Raw genomic sequence first — 24,427 nt, 5'->3', positions numbered from 1 at the left:
TTTTAAGATTTTGATTTATTTATTTGAGAGAGAGAAAGAGAGACGGAGAGAAGACACGCAGGGGGGAGCCAGGGGGAGCAGCAGAGGCGGAGGGAAAAGCAGACACCCCGCTGAGCAGGCAGCCCAAGGCAGGGCTCGATCCCAGGACCCCGGGATCATGACCTGAGCCAAAGGCAGACGCTTAGCCAACTGAGCCACCCGGGCGCCCCAAGATTCTCAGCTCCTGAAACTCTAAAATGGAGACACTGCACCTCCTCTGCTGGCATATGAGGATCAAATGTGATATTCTCTGAAAAGTTATTTAAAACTTTATAACTATAAGCAGGTGCATGAATAAGTAAGTGGCTGTTACCCCACCGGTGACTTCAGCTAAACCACTGACAAAGATGAAGATACTGCCCTTGCTTAAAACAGAATTAGCTTCTCCTTTGCCCTGTTATTCTGTTTGGATGTGGTAGTATGGCTGTTAGCCAAAATGGATGTTGTTCTTGTTGTTATAACATTTTATTTAATCTCCCCTGGGAAATTAAGCTTCTCTAGAGAACATACTGGTAATACAAGGAAGGCCGCTGCATAGTGTACCATAAGGAACATGACACTGGGGTCAAGGGACTTCGGGTCTCATCAGCTCTGCCCTTAAATATTTGAGGAAATGTGCTTCCTTCACCTTCTTCATCTACACAAGGATGGGGAAGGAGAGGCAGACGATGCAGCATCTAATCCTACAGGTCATGATACTCCAGACACCAGATATTCTAATGCCCCAAGACAAAGCCACTTCTATTATCCATAAGCATATAATGAGAGTAGTTTTTTTGGTTGTGTGTGTGTGTGTGTGTGTGTGTGTGTGTGTTTTAAAGACAGGCTAAGTTATATGGCTGGAGAAACAATGATGCTACAGGAGGAAATGAATGATACCCTCCAAAGACTTCCTGTGTCAGGCAATGTGTGCCTGCCACTTTGAATAAGTCACGTAATATTCCAAGGGCTCAGTTTTCTGATCTGTAAAACAGGAACCACAATACTGCATAAGACCACTGGGAGAAAATGCTTAATAAAGATGATCCAAAAAGTACTGCTATTAAAGGTAAGCTGCTATTTAAACACTGTCACGTCCAAAAAAGGCTGGTGGATTTCAGGAGGAGACAATCAATATTTTTAAATAGACTTTTTCCATCACTGTAAAATAAAACAATGCATGAAGATATTGTGATATTTCCAAGAGTCCACATATTTTTCTTCTGTTTGTCTCTAGGAAATGTGATGAAAGGGATCATGAGAAGCTTAAATCCCACATTTCAAGACCAGAATACTTTCTTCTGAAACAACAGATCATGTTAAGACTTCAACTCTCCTAAGGATGTTTTGTTTGTGTGGTTGATGTCATTTGGTTGGTTGGTTAACTGAAGTCAAGCTGTTGGGATTGGTGCTGAAATTAAAATGCCAATGCTAAAAATATTCCCAGCTACTTAGTCTATTGACATTCTATATATGCTTATAAAGGAGAAGTGGCTCTAAGAAAATCAACTAGAGTATTTATCCTGCATTCCCAGCTCCAGATTGATTTTGTGGTTGTGGGGCATTAGTTTCACCACTCTTATTTCTTTTTAAGATTTATTTATTTATTTATTGGAGAAAGAAAGAGAGAGAAACTACAAGCTGAGGAGGGGCAGAGGGAGAGAGAGAATTCTCAAGCAGACTCCCACCCCCGCCCTCACAAGCAGGGAGCCTGACACAGGGCTCCATCCCAGGTCCCTGATTTTGGCCTGAGCCAAAATCAACAGTCAGACACTCAACCCACTGAGTCACCCAGGGACCCCTAGCCCCACCCTTCTTAAGGTCCTCCTACAAGCCCAAGGGAACCTTAGGACTGTTACATGTAAGATCTGTTATCTCATTCTCCATTCAAAAACATAGTATGATACACATGAGACACGAGGTTTCCCTTATAACTTAAAGGACACTGCCTCTTCACCAAAACAAAAAAAAAAAAAAACTAACTAACTAACTAACTAAATAACTAACTAAATAAATAAATAAATAAATAAATAAGAAAAAAAGGAATTGTCCTTGAGATTCATAAGAAAATTGATGTCACTGAGATCCCCCAAATCTGCAAGACTGTCTCCACAGCCCCTAACAGGTCAATAACCACAGCAATCACAGCACGTGAACTCTTAACTAGTGATTTTATTTAAAAATCCATGAACTCCTCCAGCTTCTTCACGGCAGAAGAGTTCGGGGGGACTACTCACCAAGTAATTCTCATCCCCTCGAATCCCCAGGTAATGGGGGTCACCTTGTTCTAAAAGCCCCCTTGGTGAGTTTGAGTGAGAGAGACCTTGAAGGAAAAGGTGACTAAACAGAAACTCTTCGGTACTCTTAAGAGACACACAGTAAATGATCATTTCTAAGATATTTAAATAAGACCCAAGAATAGGCTATGCTGGTTGATAAGCTTCTTGTTGTTAAGATCAACTTCAATCACTTTTCAATTAAAGAGTATTTCTTGGGAGCACAAGTCACTGCTCACGCTCTTCCCCCTGGATCCCTAACTAAATCCAAGCAGAAGCCCATGATTTTAAACAAGGGCTCCGAAACTGTGACATCTGCGCCTTTTTAAAACCCATTTCCTAAGTTAGCTCTTCGTGTCTTCGGTCCCTGGGAGGAGAGGAGTCCCGGAACCTGTGAAGAGCATCTCCAGGCTTGGCCCCCTTTCATCTGGGCCCCGTGATGGCCGGGGCCAGACGCCCACCTCCTCTCTGCCCTGCGAGCTGGAGCCAGGATGCTTTGCTGCGTGTGGGTCCAGAAGGGATCGCCAGCGTTCCTTTCCCTTCGCACCCCTGCTCCCTGGGGAGCAGCATCCCGTCCAGCGCTCCCTGCCATGCACTGTCCACCCTAATGCCACAGAGAAAGAAAGAGAGGAGCGGGGAGCACCGGGTGACTGGGTGATGGACAGACTGACAGGCTTGGCGAGGTGGGGAATTTAGAGGTGAGCAAGGTGTGCGGGCATGAACCTGCCGAGTGCGGGAGAGAGGACCTGTGACAGGTCTGCCCTGCGCCCGCCTGGCCAGCTCTGCCCCTGTGCGCTCCACTTGCCGTCCAAGTCCCGGAAAGTCTGCCCCTCACGAGCCTTAACCTCCAAAAGGGTGGGACGGGTGGGGGGCGGGGGAGAGGCGGGCCCGGGCAAGGTGCAGCGCGTCCCTGTACCCCCGCGTCCCACGCCTCGGACTTCTCAGCTGCCGCCCCCCGCCCCACCCCCCGACCCCAGCCCTCGGGGTGGGGGGGCCCGGCCCGGCCCGGCCCCGCCGGCCTCCCGGACCGCGGGCTCCCCGCGGGGAGAGGCGGCGCCCGGGGTGCAGCCGGGGAGCCCCGCGAGCCTCGGCGGGGGGCGGGCGGTGCGGCGGGGAGTGCGCTCCCGCTCCCGCCGCGTCCGGCTCCCGTCACTTTTCCCAGGACTTTGCCCATCCGCGGTCACGCTGTCTGGAGCGGGGACGGAGACGGCGCGAGAGCGGCCGTCCCCGGGGCTGGGGTGCGCGGACCTCGCCCCGCCCTGCGCACCTCGCCGGCCTCGGGCAGGCGGCCCCGCGCCGCGGCTCCCGGCAGAGCTGCGGGCTCCGCTGCATCCGCGGGCGCCGGGCGGCGGGAGGGAGAGCCCGGGCCCCCGACAGCCGCAGCGCCGCTTACCACTGGAGCGCCGGACGATGTTCTCCAGGAACGTGTTCTGCGGGGCCACCAGTCCTCTCCTGCCCCCGGCCATGGTCATCCTCCCGGCAGCTCGCGGTCCGGGGGGCGTCCCGGCGCGGCTTCTCACGGCAGCGGCGAGCTGGGCGCCGGGCCCTGGCGCGATCGCGGCTCCAGGCGCCCCATGCGCCCCGCGGGGACCCGGGCGGCCAGGGGCGGCGCTCCCTCCGGCTGCCGCCCTCGCGCCCTCTTCGCGCCTCCCTCCCCGCCGCCCGCCTCGCGGAGCGCTCGCGCGGGGCTCGCCTCGCCGCAGCCCTTCCGGGTGGGCGGAGGGAGCCGCGGCGCCGGGCCCGGGGCGCCCCCTACCGGGCGCTGCCCCCCCGCCCCCCGCCCCCCCGCCTCCCGCCGCCGGCCTGCGGGAGAGCGAGCGGGGGGCTCCCGCAGCGGCCGGGAAGCGGCGGGCGGGCGGCCGAGGCTGGGGCGGCAGCGCCACCCCCTGGCACAGCCCTGCAGCGGGCTCGGGGTGCGCCCTGCGCTGGCGCGCGGAGCCCCGTCCGCGGTGCGTCCACCTGCCACAAGGTCACCGCGAGTCCTGGGGGCACACGGCCCTGGAAGCCTCCTCCTGCGCTCCGTTGCAGGCCGGAGCCTCTGGGAGCTCTCGGGGACCCCTGGAACACCTTCCCGCCTCCCCGTGGGGGCTGTTAGCCTCGTCCGTGAGAGGGTCCGTGAGAGTTGCCCGTGTTTTCCCAAGTAGTTAAAGAAGTTGAATCCTAAGAGGTCAGACTCGCAGAGTGACCGGCCGACGGAGCTCCAGACGCGCTGTCTTGAGTCGTTAAAGATAACCCAAGGCACGGACAGACGCAGGCTCTGGACGTTTCACAGGTTTGCTGAGTGACTGACCTGATTTCCACTCTGATCCAGCGTCTGGTTTAACCCAAGGCCAAGAAACCATCTGTACGTATGCACGACTTCTTTCTTAGCTGAAGCACGACCTGTTAGGATCAATGTGTGAGCTTAGGGAACAGGAGCAAACTGACAGGCATCAAAAGGGTGGGCTTGCCTCTGAGGCCAAATGGTGGGGCCGAAGGAATGGGGTGGGCTGTGTCCCCAACACTTAACGTTCAGTTATAAGAACAACCTTCGCTTGAAGGACTGTCTACACACAGGATGAGGCGCTGGTCTTCCACACCTTTGCCTCTGATATGAAGAATCATATACACCAAGGGTTTTCTGGGCAGGAGCTCACTTTTGCTCGTTTTCCCCGTGCTCACTTGGGCGATTTCCACCCGCACAGGACTCTTTACCTGTCTTTTTACTAGACGTCCCCCAGCAGGTGTGGCCAGAGACCACAAAAGGAGGTGATAGTTTTCTAGTTAGTTCCAGGCTAGATTAATGGCCGGCACCAAAATATTTATGAGGGAAGAACAGACCCCACCACCTCAACTGTCCAGGTTCACCACCCTGGTGCGGCCTATTGTATTGCAGACACCCTGTCTCCATTTATTAGTCTCAAAATACAGGAACCGATCCTTGCCCAGCAATGCCTCAGAGTTACTGTGAAGATCAAGCATAATTATGCCAAGGGCAGCACTCTAAACTGTAAAGTGCTATACCAAGGTGAGATGTCATCATATGAGTGACTAAATAAATTGGGCCGTTAGGGACGTCATCTTGTGCGGGCACAAAGCAAATAGATGACGGCTGCTAGCCGAGTTAGGTAACCCTTGCATAGGCTTTGAAATCAAAGTAATGATACACTTTTTCCAGAAGATAACCCATCCCTCAAGACGCCCAGTGTCGAGCTGTGATTTCTTAAGCCCTAGCTCCGTCTAGTGGTTCTTTGTTCTATTACAAATGAGATAACAAATGGTGGTTGACAAGAACTTATCTGAAATGTATGTGGTGCTGAGCTAGCTCGGTGGCGTCTGCCCACTTCATTTGAATAAGTTCATTTGAATAAGACTCTTAAGGTTATGTTATCTACTGCACAAACATGCCCACAGGGAGATTTTTCATGACAATATTAAAAACCCATCAAGCAACCTCATAATCCTGCTTGTGCAAGGAAGATAAAGAAGAGAATGGGGGAAAACTGTCATAGAGAGTTAATAAAACTTCTCGGATTTTAATGAGCTTTCATGTTCTGTGGCTCAGATAAAAAGGAAACAGATGATATTCATTTGAGGTGAGCGATGTTAAAGCCTTTTACCTGATAAGAAAAAAGAACCAGGAGATCTCTTCTATTTTAATTTTAAATGTACTACCACAGTGATTCTCACTGTGCACAATATTGTGTGTGTGGAAGGGGGGGCACCATTTTGAAAACTACAGATTTTAGTAGCACACTTGAAGAGACTAAGGGACCTAAAAGAACACTAAAAAGTCAGCAATCTAACCACCATCACTACTCAGTGTGACTGTGTTTCACAGTGAGTCCATGAAAGCATGTCTCAAAGAGGAAGCAAAGCATTCTCATGCCCAACCCTCAACACTATCTGACTGTGGGAAGAGACTCGTGTTCTACTCTGTCCACATTCTCCTTGAATAATTTACAGGCCAAGGTTGCACGTGTTCAGTAAATATACCGGCTTTTTGGGGGGCTGGTTTGACAATGCACTATGCTTCTTACCTCTTTCTTGACACCTTCCGTTCCCAACTCTACTTCAGTTCCAGGATCTGCTCAGCTTAAAGTTCTGAGCTCTGTCACTGAAATGTAGGAATCGTAGTTGGAGCAAGCTCTAGTCTTACAAATTTGTCAAAATTTGGTAACACATTTGTAAAGGATTCACAATATACCAATGTGCGCTGGCAAGGCAGTTGAGCGTTCCTGTGTTTTTATATAACAGGAAAAGCCACTTCTTATTTAAAGGGACAATTTTAAATAACTGTGGCCAGAATTCCAATTAAGCTGCCTCTGTCCCTCCCTGCAGAAAGCAGGCTACCACTGTCTAGGACTTGTACCAAGAAGGATAGAGAGTCTAAAATAAAAAGTCTAAGATAAAAAGTCTAAAACTTGTAAACTTTTACTCCGATGTCTCTCCTCTACCCTTCTCAGCAGTTCTCCTCCTGTACTTTCCAGTGTTTTTGTTTACCCCTCAATTATGAGTTCATATCTGTATTCACACAATGGATGGAGAGCTCCGTGAAACAAAGATGAACTTTGCCAATCTTTGTTCTAACGAATGTAATTGAGCTGGGTGTAATTAGTGAGTTCACAGAGGGACTGATAGTGATGGAAGTATACCACGACAGAGAGAGCCTGGTGATGGAGGGCTGCAAACTGGCTGGGAAGAGTCCAGGAGATAACAGAAAAAAATCTTTATGCCCAACAACAACAACAACAACAACAAACCTACCAAATACAAAGGAAGACAATGCCACACGTGGCAGGCGGGAGGGGGTGGCATCATGCAAAGACAGAAATTACTTTTTTTTTCCTTTTATTAAGACCATCAGGTATAGGTGACACATTTCAGAAAGCCAAGAACCCCTCAAACATGGGAGAGTCACCTATGAGTCCTAGAAAGCCTGGGAGACAGAATGGCCGAACAGGGACGCCTCATGGTTACCAAACCATTAGCACCAGTAGGAGAATTTGAACGTGGAGGTAACTTACCTGCTCTGCCATCAAGAGTGAAATATCTAAAACGGGGAATTTGCAGCAAAAGACATTTCAGCTCCTATAACCCAGTGACTAGTGTATTATTTGTTATATTTAATTTCTGTTAGTAAAAATTATTTTCTAATAAACTTAGAGGAAGAGAGTTGTGAGGGCCATATCCACTGGAAGGACCTGTTCTTTATTATAGATACCTCCCCACCCCGCCCCAACTCCCCCCTCACCCCCTCCACCCCAGATCTGTTGGGAGAAGGGAGAAAATCTGCCGCAATTAGAATCTATGCGACTGGGGGGTGGGAAGCATGCACAGATGTGGGTGTTGCATTCAACTGTGGTTAACTCAACAGGCATTTATAAATGTTTGTAGAATTGGGTTATGTCCTTCTAAATGCCCAAAGTTAATATCCTTCTTTCTCATTTCCTCTTACCATCAGAGAACAGGATCTGTTACTGCACTCCCTCTCGTGGAAAATAATTAAAAGCCATTTACAACAGTCTCATTTTATCATAACAAACATTTGCTCAGAGACTAGCATATACCAGACACTGGGATAGATTCTAAGGATGGAAAGATGCAGATGATTGGTACTTGCCCTCGAGAAGCTCAATAAACGCTCTGTGAGTGCTTTGCTTCTTTATAATTTCTCTCCTTTTAGCTACTTTACTCTCTCAGATGTACATTCTAAATCTCGCTTTGTCAATAAATTACAACTCAGCTTGATCTCAACCCTGAAGATTTTTCCATCTCCTCTTAACTGAGACTTGGCTTTCTTCTAAGGTCTCAAAATTCCACAGATCCCCCTCCTTTGGAGGATATTCATCTGCTATGGCCTCTGTACCTAAAAGCCAGAGGCTGTGGTGAGAATTCATCTAATTCTTCACTACCATATCCAAACCACTACTCTTCTACATTCAGGTAACCGTTCTCCTTTGAAGACCACGATCAAGAGAAATAACACTCTATCTACTCTTCTTCATATCTTAAAATAGATTTAGGGATATTTTTATTCCATTTTGAAAAAGTCTAGATGTTGTGGGGCATTGCAAAGAAATATTGAGTAGCCAGGGAGATACACACAGGTTAAAACCCAAAAGACACATCTGGGTAGAGCCAGAGATTGGAAATCACCAATTTATAGCCTTCAGAGGAGGCTGAGAAAGAACAGTTTGGAAGCAGGGACAACTGCGAGAAGCAGTTTTATAGAAGCCCAGAGGGAGAAAGTCTTGAAGTAGGAGAAATGAAGACACCATCATAATAGCATTATGCTGTGAACACTGGAAAATGTCCACTGAATCTAGTGATTCATTGGTGATTTGAGACCTTGGTAGATACATTTTCAATAGAGTACTGGGGAAGAAGCCAAATTACAATGGGTTTAAAGAGTAAGGAGAAACTTACAATCAAGATGGCAAATTGAACTAAGGAGTAATGAGCACTGCCTTTCCACACAAAACATAGAAATGACAGGAAAAAAATGTTTTTAAACATAATTAATATATTGCCAAGCTCAAGAGCAAAATGGGGGAAATTTCAGATGTCAAAAATAGGGAGGAAACCAGTAACGTTAGTGGGAATCTAACGGGGGCGGGGGAGGCTTATAACCTGAAAAGAAACACACCCTACAGGCTGGAGTTTTAGTATTTGTGTGATGGTATAAGCCAAGAACACAGGCTCCTTTCATAGTGGGGAAACTGGCACTGGATTTTTGGTGAAGCCAAGAGCTTGGAAAATTAGGACCTACCAGCCCTATTTCTCAGCTTGTCCAGAATATGGGTAGAAACAGTTGACCTTCAGAAATCAGGACCTCTAGACAAAGCATTCCACATATTTGAGGTAGAATTTTCCCAGGTGCCCTCACAGTGTATCAACTCTGTGCCAAGAAATTTGTATAGAAATCTCACATAACCCTGTCAGAATCCAGTAAGAAACTACCCACATAGAAAAAAACCTATACCAACCAGTACACCTTAAGGTCCAACTGATAAAAATTCCCCCCAACAGTGAACATACAGCCATAATTATGAATTACTCCAAATTGAGTTTTCTAAAATTAAATACTCAAACTGAAAAGGCAGCATAAAGGGAAACAAACAAATCCAGACATATTGCAGTGAAACCTCAGAACATAAAAGGAAAAGGTAATCTTAAAAACTATCATAGGAAAGGATAGATTAGCTACAAAGAGATGAAAATGAAACTGCCATTGGGATCTCAACATGAATAAGAGAGAAACAATGGAATACATGATGAATTCCTATATATGCCCAATGGAATGGCTAAAATTAAAAAGATGGATAATACCATATGTTGGCAAGGATGTAGAGCCTCCAGAACTCTCATACGTTGTGGAAATGTGAAATAATAAAAGCCACTTGGGAAAATAGGCTGGCAGTTTCTTTTTTGTTGTTGTTATCATGCTATATTATCTTTAATTAAAGATTTCCAAACACATCACCTAAAGACTATTTTACCCACTGCTCTGTTTGGCCACCAGTCTCTTATCTCTCTCTTCAGCAATGGTGAGGCGGATACTCTTTCCACAGGGAAGAGAAATCCATGGTTTGTCGCCTTTGCCAATACCAGAGAGAGAGCCAGGTGGCAAAGGTCATTGTTGTCATTGACATCTTTCATATGAACTACATCAAAAGAACAAGGGTGTCTCTCTCAATTAGTGATCACACCAATTCTTCCCAGGTAAGCACCTCTGGTCACCATGCACAGATTACCGGTGTCAAACTTGATGAAGTCAGTAATCTTTCCAGTTTCCAAATCAATCTGAATGGTGTCATTCACTTTAATGAGGGGCTCAGGATAGCAGACAGTGTGAGCATCATGGGTCACCATATGGGGAATTTCTTTTGTTCCCACAAAGATCTTTCTCACTTTGCACAATTTATACTTAACTTCCTCAGGTGTAATCTGATGAGGAGCAAAGCAACCGTTGGTATCATAGATCAGTTGGAAATTCTCCCCAGTCTTGTCAATGCTGACGACATCCATAAAACCAGCAGGGTAGGTTATATCAGTTCAGACTTTGCCATCAATCTTAATAAAATGGTGCATACAGATCTTTACTTCACCTCCTGTTAGGACATACTTAAGTCTGTTCCTCAGAAAAAGATGAGAGGGAGACATTCTCTCAGCTTAGGGAGGTTAGTAGATGAATGAGGGCAAACACACTGGCCAGTTGATCCAGCTTCCAATGCTTCGAATCGGCTACATGCTTCAGATGCTTCTTGGGATCATGAGCCATGGCTGCTCTAGGCACAAAAAGAGGACTGCCTAGCTTGACAATTTCTTATCAAACTAAACATTCACCTCCCCTACAACCCAGAAATTCCACATACGTCCATGAAAAGATTTGTTCACATCAGCTTCATTCATAATAGTTAAAACCTAAAAATACCCCGTGTCCATCACTGCCAGAATAAGTCCACTCAAACAATAGAATACTACTCAAAAATAAAAACAAACTTCAGATAAATGGATGAGTCTCAAAAACACTATGCTGAATGAAAAATCTTTAGACAAAAAAAAGAACATGGTATATGATTTCATTCATACAAAATTCTAGAATAAGCAGATGAAATTATGGTGAAAAAAATCAGAATAGTGTTTGCCTCTCAAGGGGGATTCTAGGGATTACCTGGGAAGGGACATGATGGAACTTCCTGGCGTATGGCACCATCCTACATCTTAATGAGAGTATAGGATATACAGGTACATGTATTTGTCACAATTCATAAAATGATACATTTGAGTTTCATGCATCATGTATATTTTATTTCAAAAAAGAAAATCTAAACACATATTGAACCATAGCTAATCATACTCAGTCTTAAGTGTTTAAGGGTGAAGTATATGGATGTCTACAACTTATTTTGAAATGCATCAAAAAGAAAGATGGAGAAATAGATAAATGAATGTAGGATAAAACAAATACAGCACAATGTTAATAACTATAGAATCTAGGTGGTTAGGATATAGGTATTCACTGTAAAGGTCTTTCAAGTGCTCTATATATTTGAATTATTTTCATATACATCTGAACTATTAATTTGAAGAGGAGTATAAAAATGGCATTTTCAGATACAGAAAGGATAAAACTGACAGACATTTGCTGAAATGATTAAGAATGTACTACAGCAGAAAACAAAATGTGCTGAAAAGAGAGTACAAGATACAATGGTAAACAGAGAAACTTGTAAAAACTGTTAGTTAACCTCAATAAATACTGGCTCCTAAAAATAATGAGGCCAATAACAGATAGATTGGAAGAAGGTTAACAATATAGTGACACTGAAATACCTGACAACAGTGAAATGAATATTGGAAATTGAAGTATTCTAAAGTCCTTATTTTAACATAGCAAAGATCTGTGAAATTTTAGAGTCTGTTAGAAAAACAAGCAAAGGGAAAATTGGACATCCACATGCAGAAGAATGAAACTAGACCACTCTCTTGCACCATACACAAAGATAAACTCAAAATGGATGAAAGATCTTAATGTGAGACAAGATTCCATCAAAATCCTAGAGAAGAACACAGGCAACACCCTTTTTGAACTTGGCTACAGTAACTTCTTGCAAGATACATCCATGAAAGCAAAAGAAACAAAAGCAAAAATGAACTATTGGGACTTCATCAAGATAAGAAGCTTTTGCACAGCAAAAGAAACAGTCAACAAAACTAAAAGACAACCTACAGAATGGGAGAAGATATTTGCAAATGACGTATCAGATAAAGGGCTAGTGTCCAAGATCTATAAAGAACTTATTAAACTCAACAGCAAAGAAACAAACAATCCAATCATGAAATGGGCAAAAGACATGAAGAGAAATCTCACAGAGGAAGACATACACATGGCCAACATGCACATGAGAAAATGCTCTGCATCACTTGCCATCAGGGAAATACAAATCAAAACCACAATGAGATCCCACCTCACACCAGTGAGAATGGGGAAAATTAACAAGACAAGAAGGAAATATCAAATGTTGGAGAGGATGTGGAGAAAGGGGAACCCTCTTGCACTGTTGGTGGGAATGTGAACTGGTGCAGCCACTCTGGAAAACTGTGTGGAGGTTCCTCAAAGAGTCAAAAATAGACCTGCCCTATGACCCAGCAATTGCACTGCTGGGGATTTACCCCAAAGATACAGATGCAGTGAAATGCTGAGACACCTGCACCCCGATGTTTCTAGCAGCCATGTCCACAATAGCCGAACTGTGGAAGGAGCCTCGGTGTCCATCGAAAGATGAATGGATAAAGAAGATGTGGTCTATGTATACAATGGAATATTACTCAGCCATTAGAAACGACAAATACCCACCATTTGCTTTGACGTGGATGGAACTGGAGGGTATTATGCTGAGTGAAATAAGTCAATCGGAGAAGGACAAACATTATATGGTCTTATTCATTTGGGGAATATAAAAAATAGTGAAAGGGAATAAAGGGGAAAGGAGAAAAATGATTGGGAAATATCAGAAAGGGAGACAGAACATGAGAGACTCCTAACTCTGGGAAACAAACTAGGGGTGGTGGAAGGGGAGGTGGGGGGGGTGGGGTGACTGGGTGACGGGCACTGAGGGGGGCACTTGATGGGATGAGCACTGGGTGTTATTCTATATGTTGGCAAATTGAACACATAAACATAAAAAATAAATTTTAAAAAAGAAAAGAAAAACCAGCAAAGGGAAATGGGAATGGGGATAAAGAAAATACAATCAAACTAAAATATGCCTTGAAAAGAGGGGGGGGAAAGATGTAAAGAATAAATATGGTGGGACATCTGGGTAGCTCAGTGGTTGAGCAACTGCCTTTCGCTCAGGGCATGATCCTCACAGGGGTCCTGGGATTGAGTCCCACATCGGGGTCCCCAGAGGGATTCTGCTTCTCCCTCTGCCTGTCTCTCCCTCTTTCTCTATGTCTCTCGTGAATAAATAAATAAAATCTTTTTTAAAAAAAGAATAAATACAGTAGACATAAAAAATATATTACCCAAAAATATCAGTAATCACAATAAATGTAAATGGATTAAATTTGCTTATTAAACTTTTAAGTCAGATAAAAACAAAACAATATCCCTCTTTTGGTGGTTTAAAAGAATCTCACTTGGAGCACAATTACACAGAAATGTTTAATACAGAGAGAGATGGAAATGGATATAGTAGGACTTTGGATTTTAGCAATATTTCAAATTAGAAATTTTAAAACCCTTCTACATATATCAAAAAATATTGAATAAAACAAATAAATGATTATATATATATATATATATACATATATATATATATATCTTTTTACGTGAGTAGCTATCAAGTGAAATGTAAATAAATGCTCAGGGACTAAAAGCAAAGACAGAACTAAAAACCAAGCAATGAGCACAATGATTTTACACTGTTGTCACCCAAGCAAAGTGGGGGTGGGAGGGTAGAAAACCAGACCAAGGCCAGGTCAATTTTATTCTGTGGACAGTCTGAAGGAACAAAAGTTTAAACAGGTGCACGAATTGCTCTACCTTCTGGGGATACAGTAGTGAATAAACAATAAATATCCTTTAAGGAGCTAAATTCTGATTAGGTAAGATTAGCAAAAAATAATACATACTTTATTTTGCATGTTAAAAGATAGATTTTTTTTTTACTCACTTTTATTTCCTTGTGGAGCTAAAGAAAAATGATTCAGAGCAGGTATAATCATTATAGGAAATATATGAACTGTCAGTATTACTTTCCAGCAGGGGACCTTGGAGAAGGGTGCTATTAAGTTAAAGAGATATTTCCATTGTTTTCAGCCTTCTCAAAAGATTCTTTGGCATTTTATTTCCATTTGATTTCTTCAGTTCAGCACTGGTATTGGAACCTACAAAATGTTACTCTAATCCCATTCTAACATGACTTTTATGAAAAAGATCTTATTTTTCCTTTAAACAAAAGACCGTAGCATCTAATTAGTACTTTGATAATCCTGCTTAGTTACTCACTGCTGCATAACAAATTACCTCACAATTTAGTAGCATAAAGCAACTAATATTTATTATCTCACCATTTACTTGGGTCAGCAATCTAGGGAGCTTAGCTGGGTGTCTTACAAGGTTTTTCATGAGACTGCAATCAAGCTGTTAGCTAGGACTGCAGTTTAATATGGAAATTCAACTGGCAGAGGATCTGCTTCTAAGCCACCTCTCATGGTTTTGGGCAAGATTTAATTCCACAGGCTGTTGGCCAGAAGCATCCTGCTGTCTTTGCCATGTGGGCAAAGACCCTCGGAGTGAGGAAGTGAGAGAGCGCAAGAGTGGATGCTCAAGGTGGAAACCATAGTCTCTTTGTGACCTGATTTCAGAAGTGTCATCCCATCCCCATCACTTCTACCATATTCTGTTTATTCCAAATTAACTTCACATTCAAAGGCAGGGGATTACACAAGAGTATCAGGAGGCAGAGATCTCTGTGAAGTTTCTTAGAGGCTGCTTACCACACCTGCTTTTGACCCTAAACTTCTCTTTCCAGTTTGATTATTCAACCATTGTCCACCACAGACATTCTTCTGTATCTTTGGGACAGCCAGGTCACTGAACTTCCTACTAGTGTATACTACCACCACCACCACCACCACCACCATGATGTTTACTTCCCATGTTATTCAGTTTAGGTTACATTGTCTATCAGTTTAGTAAGTCTCTCACCAACATCTTAAACTCCCTTACCCTTCTACCCTCTATCTATTTACCCAGGGTAAATACACTATCTGTTCCCTCTGTGCCTGTATCTTGGCAGTAAACCATGTAGGAGGAAATTGTGAGATAGGCCAGATTGGCATTGCTATTTATACCTTCACGATTTCCTACCCTACCAGAGCCCTAAATACTACCTGGAAGTCATGGTATACCGCTCAAGTCAGCTTGCTTGCTATGCTTTACCATTTAAAACATTTTTCCTTCAACCAGCATACTCTCACTCTCCCAATTTCAATTTTATGCCCCACTTCCCAAAATGCAAAGTCAATTATGGGAGTTCTTTTTACTTTTTACCACAAAGACTTGTTTACAATTGCTACCATTCTCTCATCTATTCCACCTTTTGAAATAGTAGTGTGCTCTGAATATCCCTGGCCTCCTTCTCAGAAGCTTGCCATTATTAATTGTACCTTTGCTATCCTATATCTTCATCTTCTTCTCTTTATGAAATCCTTCACATAGAATTTTTTTTTAAATTCCTGATCCCACTTCCTACTCTATCAACTGCTATCCTATATTTCTCCCCTTTTTCACTGCTGATCTTTAAAGAATTGCCTAAACTAACTATTTTCATTTCCTCAAGTCCTATTCTCTCCTCAGTTCAATCCATCTCTTTCCCCTCCCAACACTCTGCTGCAATGATATTCACTAAGGTCATTGGTGACCTCCAATGAATATTTTCTACATTTTTTTAAATATTTAGAGCCAATGAATATTTTTCACTCTTCACAATACTGGACCTCTTGGTGGCAATGGCTGCTGTAATGTGTGCATGGTTTTCGTCTGTGTCTGATAGCAGTGTCTGCCTGTATTTTGAAATGCACTTTCCTTTGGCTTCTGTGATGTCACATTTCTAAATTTCCTCTTCTGTTTATAGTGGCATTAGTGGCATTATTTATATTTATGTTATCCTGGAATCTTTTAAACACATTTCCATATTGTGTTCACTTTCTTCATGATGAGTCCAACCCCCAAGGCAAAGATCGAGGCCTGCCTTGTTAGCCTCCCTTGCAATCAAGTGTAAGCATGTGATATTAAGTCCTACTACTTACTGCAACCACATGAGACTTAGAGTTGGAAGAAAATGATAGAAAAAAAGAAACAAGTCAAACTAAAATTGCTTCCAAAAGTTATTGTGAAGATTAAAACTTGGTAATATGCATTCAGTAATTAAAACAGCGCCTGGGGATGGCTGGGTGGCTCAGCAGTTGTTGTGATCCCGGGGTCCTGGGATTGAGTCCTACATGAGGCTCCCTGCCTGTGTCTCGGCCTCTCTCTCTATGTCTCTCGTGAATAAATAAATAAAATCTTTTTAAAATTAAAGTCAATTAATTAATTAAAACAGGATCTGGCACAGTGCAAGCACTATGTAAGTGTTAAGTTTTATTATTCTTAAAGGAACACTGGCAGGTTTTGACAATCTTTTGACGTACAGTAAATGTCCTTAGTTATCATAAAAAACAGAGTTGGGCATCATTACTCTATTGTATAGTTTCAAATAAAAAAAAATTTCATTTATTTATTTATTTATTTACTTACTTACTTACTTACTTATTTTAAGTAGGCTCTGCACCCATCATGGAGCCCAATGCAGGGCTTGAATTTAAGACCCTGAAATCAAGACCTGAACTGAGGTCAAAAGTCAGTTAACTGACTGAGCCACCCAGGCACCCCCTCCAAAAAACAAAAAACAAAAAAACAACTATTTTAAGAGTCCTATTATCACTATCAACCAATGATTTTCATCAAACATAAGACACACTAAGCCATCTGAGGACCTACTACCTTGGCCATATTGCTGGTGAAAATCACTGATAAAGAAGCAGACCAAGATGTTTAGCCTGAATTATAGGAAGTTGGAAGCTTCAGTGTGATTTCAGTCATGGCATCAAATGCCAAACCAATATTTCTGGGTATGGCCAGCTGCAAAAGGACATGGCCAACCTTCACACGTGGAATTTAGTCCCTCAGAAATTAAAAGAGAAAGGGTTGGGAATGAGGGAGACACTTTGGACTAGAGGGCAGAAATTAATTAACCCGAGCCAAGGACTCCCCTCCTTCACATCCCTCTAAACCCACCAAGGCTGGGAATTAGCTATAACTATAAATTGTATAAAATAGGAAGAGGCCTTTTTTAATGGATTGTTGCTTTACAAAGCTAAATAATATAGAACAATAAGTACATAATTTTATATAATCTACATGTCTGTAAAATGTCATATATTATCTGCTTCACTTAGTTGTGATGAGGAATAAACAAATTAATAATGTAAAGCAATGAGAAAAATGTCTGGCACACCATTGTTTGCTTGTTTGTTTTTGGCTATACATTATGCCCTGCCATTCCCTTTTACTGTTTAAAACTGGTTGATGCAACTAAACTATCTGTAGCTCAGGAGCTTGTGACAGGAGAGACACTGCACACGAAGAAAAGGAAGAAAAACCGTGAATTCTAGGAATTTATCTTTGAAGTTAAAATCTCCCTCCCCACTAACTTTCCAGGAAACTATAGCAGAGGTCTCTCTTTTATCTTTTTAAATCACCCCCATCTGAGCTGGTGGTGTATTTATTTCTCCTATATTTTATTTTGTGTTTTTATTAGTTTCAGGGGTAAAATTTAGTGATTCGTTAGTTGCATATAACAGCCAGTGCTCATTACATCAAGTGCCTTCCTCAATGCCCATCACCCAATTCTCCCTTCCCCCTACCCATCTCCCCTCCAGCAACCCTCAGTTTCCTAGAGTTCAGTGTCTCTCATCATTTGCTTCCCTTCCAATTTGCATCTTTTATTTTTCCTTCCCTTCCCCTATGTTCATCTGTTTTCTTTCTTAAATTCCAAATACAAGTGAAATCATGTGGAATTTGTCTCTCTCTGATTGACTTATTTCGCTGAGCACAATACTAGTTCCATCCATGTCATTGCAAATGGCAAGATTTCATTCTTTTTGATGGCTGGATATAAATATATCTCACATCTTCTTTATCCATTCATCTCTTGATGGACATCTGGGCTCTTTCCATAATTAAGCTATTACGGACATTTCTGCTATAAACATTGGGGTGCATTTGCCCTCTTCAAATCACTATATTTATAGCCTTTGGATAAATACCTAGTAGTGCAATTGTTGGGTTGTAGGATAACTCTCTTTTTTAACTTTTTGAGGAATCTCCATATTGTTTTCCAGAGTGGCTGCACCAGTTTGCATTCCCACCAACAGTGTAAGAGAGTTCCTCTTTCCCTGCATCCTCACAAACATATGTTATTTCCTGAGTTGTTAATTTTAGTCATTCTGACAGATGTGAGGTGGCATCTCATTGTGGTTTTGATTTGTATTTTCCTGATGCCAAGTGATGTTGAGCATTTTTTCATGTGTCTGTTGGCCATTTGTATATTTCCTTTGAGAAATGTCTGACTGGAAAAACAAATATTATTAAAATGTCTATGCTAGCCAAAGAAATCTACACATTCAATGCAATCCATATCAAAATACATCAGCATTTTTCAAAGAGCTGGAACAATCAATCCTAAAATTTGTGTAAACTGAGAAGACCCCAAATAGCTAAAGAAATGTTGAAAAAGAAAACCAAAACCAGAGGCACCACAATACAAAGTAGCAATCATCAAGACACTATGGTATGGGCACAAAAATAGACACATAAATCAATGAAACAGAATAGAGAACCCAGAAATGGACCCTCATCTCTGTGGTTAACTAATCTTCAACAAATCAGGAAAGAATATCCAATGAAATAAACAGTTTCTTCAAAAAAAGGTGTTGGGAAAATTGGACAGCCACATGCAAATGAATGAAACTGGACTATTTCCTCACACCATACACAAAATTAACTCAAAATGGATGAAAAACCCAAGGATGAGACAGAAATGCTTCAAAATCCTACAGAAGAACACAGGCAGGAACCTCTGACCTCAACCGCAGGGACATCTTGCTAGACCATCTCCAAAGGCAAGAGAAACAAAAGCAAAAATGGAACTACTAAGACTTCATCAAGATAAGAAGCTTTTGCACAGCAAAGGAAATAGTCAACAAAACTAAAAGGCAACCTACAGAATGGGAGAAGTTACTTGCAAATGACATGTCAGATAAAGGGCTAGTATCCAAAATCTATAAAGAACTTATCAAGCTCAAAACCTAAAAAACAAACAAACAAAAAATCCAGTCAAGAAATGGACAGAAGACATGAACAGACATTTCTCCAAAGAAGACATATAAATAGCAGAGGTCTCTTACGAGAAGTGGTGGGCAGAGGCCTTGAGGGTGCTGGTTGCCTGATTAAGGGGGTTAAGGGGGTTAAGGGGGGCCTCACCTACCACAGCCTGACTTTCTACCCACTACAATGCCTACTGCAGCCAGAGTCTTCTCCATCCCAAGCCAGGGATCCTCAGTCCCCACAACTTTGTGAGCAGCAGTTTTTATAGCCTCAACAACACAAATGACTGTCCAACTGCACCCAGAGCACCCAGGAAAACAGCGTAAGATTTTCCTCTCTGTGCTTAACATTGAGCAAAATTCAGAATTGAAAATCCAGCAGAATAATAAATCCTATTTGTGCTTTTAAGTCACTGGGGAATCATTGTGACACTGTTTGGATAGCTTTGGTTTGTTTACATTATACATGATCTCATTATCACAAGATTTCACTCTTCACCAGCATGGATCCTACTTATCTCCGTTCTTCAAATGCCACTTTGTTTACTCATTGACCATCCTGTCTGAAAAATACTGTCTCAGCATCAACAGGCCCCTCCTGAAGCCACCTAATAAGTCACTTTATAAAGTATCTTCCAGTAAAAACTATTTAGAATGATCAGGAGCCTTAACACAATTTATCTCTAGGGGTGTCTGGGTGGCACCCCTAAATTAGTGTCTGCCTTCAGCTCAGGTCATGATCCCAGGGTTCTGGGATAGAGCTCCCTGCTTGGTGGGGAGCCCTCTACTCCCTCTCTCTCTGCCACTCCCCCCGCTTGTGCTCGTTCTCTCTCTCTCTCTCTCTCTCTGTCAAATAAATAAATAAAATATTTTTTAAATATACAATTTACCTCTATAAAGTATTGACTATTACAATACAGTTCTAAAAGTACTATTATCTATCATCCGAAGAAGGAAGAAAAGTGAAGAAGAACACAAAGAAACCAGAGCACTACAGCTCCGCAAATAGTTCATATTTAGAACAGAAATACAGAAATGACAAAGAGTTGTATTAACCTGTGAGCCAAATGCCAGAGACCAGCTCCCTCAAAATTCTGAAAATTGTGATAAATGTTGCAGGCAACCAAAACTTATTCCTAGAGCCAGTAAATGAATATATAAAGCAGAAGACCACTATTTATAGATTATGTATGCATAAAAATATAACAAAAGACAGAAAATATGGAATTCCTCAAGGTCCTTTTTGCTCTTACCTTCTTTGTAAGAATAATATAATAATACTTGAATTGTATACAACCTCCCAACATCATACAGAAATTGAAGTCTAAGATATGGGGAAAAAATGTATTAAGAAACCATACGGCTAGTTCAAGTTAGTTCAAGCCTCCAAATCCAGCTAGATGAAACATCAGAGTAACCAGAAACTTAAGCACACAAATGAATGGTTTCCTGATTCTGTTCAAAAGGAGAATGAAATAATTTTTAAAAAAACACTATTTAGCAAGCTAATGATGCAAATTCTGCACAGACCATAGATAGGTTATTAAGTATACAGATTGAGAGCATCTAGAAAGGAATGAGTCAACCACTGAGAGCCAGAAATGGGGGGAAAGAGAGGAACAGAAGATGGTAGAGGAAGAGGAAGAGAGTACAGAGAAAAAATTGAAAGCCTTGGAAATGCACTAAAAAATTTACTGGATGTTTTTAATGAAAACCAATTATTGGGATCCCTGGGTGGCACAGCGGTTTGGCGCCTGCCTTTGGCCCAGGGCGCGATCCTGGAGACCCAGGATCAAATCCCACGTCGGGCTCCCGGTGCATGGAGCCTGCTTCTCCCTCTGCCTATGTCTCTGCCTCTCTCTCTCTGTGTGTGTGTGACTATCATAAATAAATTTAAAAAAAAAGTTTAAAAAAAAAACCCAATTATTGTCTAGCACATCCTCCAAAGATAACAAGTTCTAGGGGTCTTTGTGCCTTTCGAGGCCTTTGAGCTACTTATAACTCTGTAATTTGTAGACAACTTAGAACAGTGCAAATTAATTTTGTCCAGAGATGTACAGATGCATTTTTTTTCTGATGGAGCTTCAATTGACCGCCCCACTCCACAATGAGAAATAAACCAGTTTTGCATTTTTGAAGCAAATTTATCTCAGTATTATTGATGGCCTGTATGGCCCATTTATATTTCTGCTCTCTGGGCTGTCCTTTAAATCTGTTGTAGCATCTTATTAGTTCCCACATTAATTAATGAGTTAAATAAAATCTTTGATTTATTTTTTATTGTACAAGAGACATGACTTTCCCTTTAAAATATATATTCCGGGCAGCCCCGGGTGGCTTAGCGGTTTAGCACTGCCTTCAGCCCAGGGCCTGATCCTGGAGCCCGGGAATCGAGTCCCATGTTGGGCTCCCTGCAGGGAGCCTGCTTCTCCCTCTGCCTGTGTCTCTGTCTCTCTGTCTCTGTGTGTCTCTCATGAATTTAAAAAAAAATCTTTTTTTTAAATAAATAAATACAAAATAAAGGAGGGTAGAAGGGACTTCAGGCCAAAGATGTTGTAACATCTTTTTAAAACATGGAAATGAGGGGAAACACTGTCTATTAGTAGCAGAAATAGCACGTGTACTAGTGGGGAGATGAAGTTGGAAATGTAAGCAAAAATTAGGTCACTAGAAATGAAAAAATGTATTATCTTAACAGTTGGCACCAGAATTTCTCTTACAGAGGTTACTGTAATTTTCTGAGCCAATACTTAGACTGTGCCTTATTGACAGATCAAAGAGTGTGAATGTCAGCAGGCACCATGGTAAATATTTTAGAAAGTGGTTGTGTGGTCTTCCTAAAGCAAAGAAAGAAATATATTTTAGCTTCTAAGCAGGGAGGGTAAAAGGAGAATCAGAGTTATGATGTGCAGTTGGAGACCTTGTAGGGTAAAAGGCCAGTAATATTGGAGTATCTAAAAGGCATTTCAAAAAAGAAATATCTAATGTTCAATTTGAAGTCATTTGAACTGAAGCAATATACATCTTTCCAAAATTAGCTTTGTGTCAGCTAATTTCAAAGCCAAATTCTATGGGCAAGGGGGCAGTGAGGGGTGGTCCTTAAATGCATTTAGAACTTACAAAGAAGCAGAATTACATATCTGAGTTGCTGCAGAAGAACTACCCACTAAAACCTGAGCCCAGAAGTAGGAGTATTCATGCAAAAGATGCAAAGACACAGAAATCTTGGAGAGAAAAGTGAATTTCCTAGGACTGAGGTGATCAAATTAGGACTCAGTGAGTAATAGGTCTACAGTGGACATATGGGTTATATAAACCAAAAACTTGAGTTTCTACTTGTTTTTGGAGATGATAGAGAGGCCCTGAGGTGAATGCATGGCAAGATAGCTGTGCTCAGAGGTTAGGGAGTAACATAAAAAAGGCAAGTCAAGTGTTTTTGGGGTTGGGAAGGCAACTAGAGAAGGGTTACAAATCACAGAGCATTTTTGTTTGTGAATGAGGAAAATTATTTTACATGACGACATTAAAAATAAACTCATGAAGGCAGCCCCGGTGGCGCAGTGGTTTAGCACCGCCTGCAGCCCGGGGTGTGATCCTGGAGACCTGGGATCGAGTCCCACATCAAGCTTCCTACATGGAGCCTGCTTCTCTCTCTGTCTGTGTCTCTGCCTCTCTTTCTCTCTCTCTCTCTCTCTCTGAATAAATAAATAAATAAATCTTTAAAAATAAAAAAAAAATAAAAATAAACTCATGAAACCCAGGGCAGAGAGCCATGCCATGATTGACAAAGTAATGGGAAGAAGACCAGACAGCTGTTCAGATCCCCAATTCATTGTCTCATACTTCTAGTTTCTATCAGAGAAGGTAAGTCTCTAATGACCTACCCACATATTGTCAGCATTTAAGAAATCATGTTAGCAGCTGCGCAGGGGAAAATGGGAAACGACGTGTGAGTTGCTTCCTAGGAAGTATTGACACTTTCCAGAAATGGTTTGTGGAAGAACCATCTTTCTTATCAACCACACACACTTTTGAGGATCAATGTACACTGAGATGCAGTTGACTTGGAGCTAGTTCAGTACTGAAGAACAAAGGAAAAAATAATAATAATCTCCTATTGGACTTAGATCAGCATTGTAGTTGAAAGTATGAGCTTTGAAGTCAAATAGAATCAACTTGAGACTCATCTCTACCCTTTACTGGCTGTGTAATCTTGGCCAAGTCATTTAACCTCTCTGCACTTCCGTTTTCATCTATAAATGAGGGTTAATAACAGTAACTTTCTTAAGAGTATAAAGATTGAATAACACCTCCAACAATGATAATAGCTAAGCACTTAATATTTGCTACACTGTATAAAGCACTGGATTTATAGGGAACAAGCACCATTCCTGGTTCTCCTAGTGGTAAGCACTATTCTCTTTGATCTTCTTAGATGGTTCTTTCCCGATCTGAATTTCCTCAGACACATGTGCCACTCCATTACTTTGCTAAATACTCAAGGGGACCTGCCTCAGGCCCTACTCACATTTCATGCACTCAATAGCCCCATGTGGTTAACAGCAAATGTTTTGAGGAGTACAGATATGGGACATTTCCATCATCACAGAAAGTTCTATTGGATAGTGTTGTTCTGGAGTCTGACTTGCCTAACTTCAAGCCTATACTCAGCCCATCAGTGCTTCTCAAAGTGTATTGTGCATTGTAGATCAGCTCGGGATGTGGCCAAAATGCAGACCATGTTTCAAGAGTTCTGGATAGTACCCGAGGATCTTCATTTGCAAACTGATGTCAGGCAATAATAATGCTATGGGTTAGCAGACAACATTTGAGTAACACTGTGAAAGGTTTACTCTATCAAAAAAGCAACAGAAAGCCACTGAAGGATTTTAAAGAGCAGAGTCATAGGAATAGATGTGCATTTTAGAAAGATCATTTCAGCTGCAATGAAAAGAATATATTAGAATGGGCTAAGCCTGAGGGCAGTGAGACCAGCTGGTGATGGTAATGAAAAATTAGGGAAGGTAGGGGATATTTATACCTTTATAAAAGGTAGAGCGGGAGCAAGTCAATCAGGCAAAAAGACAAGTTTCATGTCAGCTATCGAAAAGTCACTTGACTACCTGGGATCTTAATTTTTCTCCTTTTTGAAAATGGCATCATACATGACCCTCTGGAGTCCTCCCTCCCTTATCACAACGATACAGAGCCCA

The 24,427-nt window shown here is 42.2% G+C and overlaps 1 protein-coding gene and 1 pseudogene across 2 annotated transcripts in view; both read right to left on the bottom strand.

The window, feature by feature from the left end:
• KCNH1 (potassium voltage-gated channel subfamily H member 1) overlaps positions 1 to 3,837 on the bottom strand; it is a 370,271-nt gene extending 366,434 nt beyond the window's left edge. For both annotated transcript variants that reach the window (XM_055319555.1, XM_055319556.1), the window contains exon 1: positions 3,688 to 3,837. In XM_055319555.1, coding sequence (XP_055175530.1) covers positions 3,688 to 3,766 — 79 coding nt within the window. In that variant the 5' untranslated portion in view covers positions 3,767 to 3,837. The remainder of the gene's footprint in view (positions 1 to 3,687) is intronic.
• A 5,934-nt stretch (positions 3,838 to 9,771) lies between these two features.
• On the bottom strand, positions 9,772 to 10,557 carry LOC129506034 (40S ribosomal protein S4-like; annotated as a pseudogene).
• Between the last annotated feature and the right edge of the window lie 13,870 nt (positions 10,558 to 24,427).

This window comes from Nyctereutes procyonoides, unplaced genomic scaffold (assembly GCF_905146905.1).
Source record: "Nyctereutes procyonoides isolate TBG_1078 unplaced genomic scaffold, NYPRO_anot_genome, whole genome shotgun sequence".
Taxonomy (NCBI): domain Eukaryota; kingdom Metazoa; phylum Chordata; class Mammalia; order Carnivora; family Canidae; genus Nyctereutes; species Nyctereutes procyonoides.
Note: the sequence above shows the minus strand (reverse complement) of the source record. Positions and strands in the feature narration are given on the sequence as shown.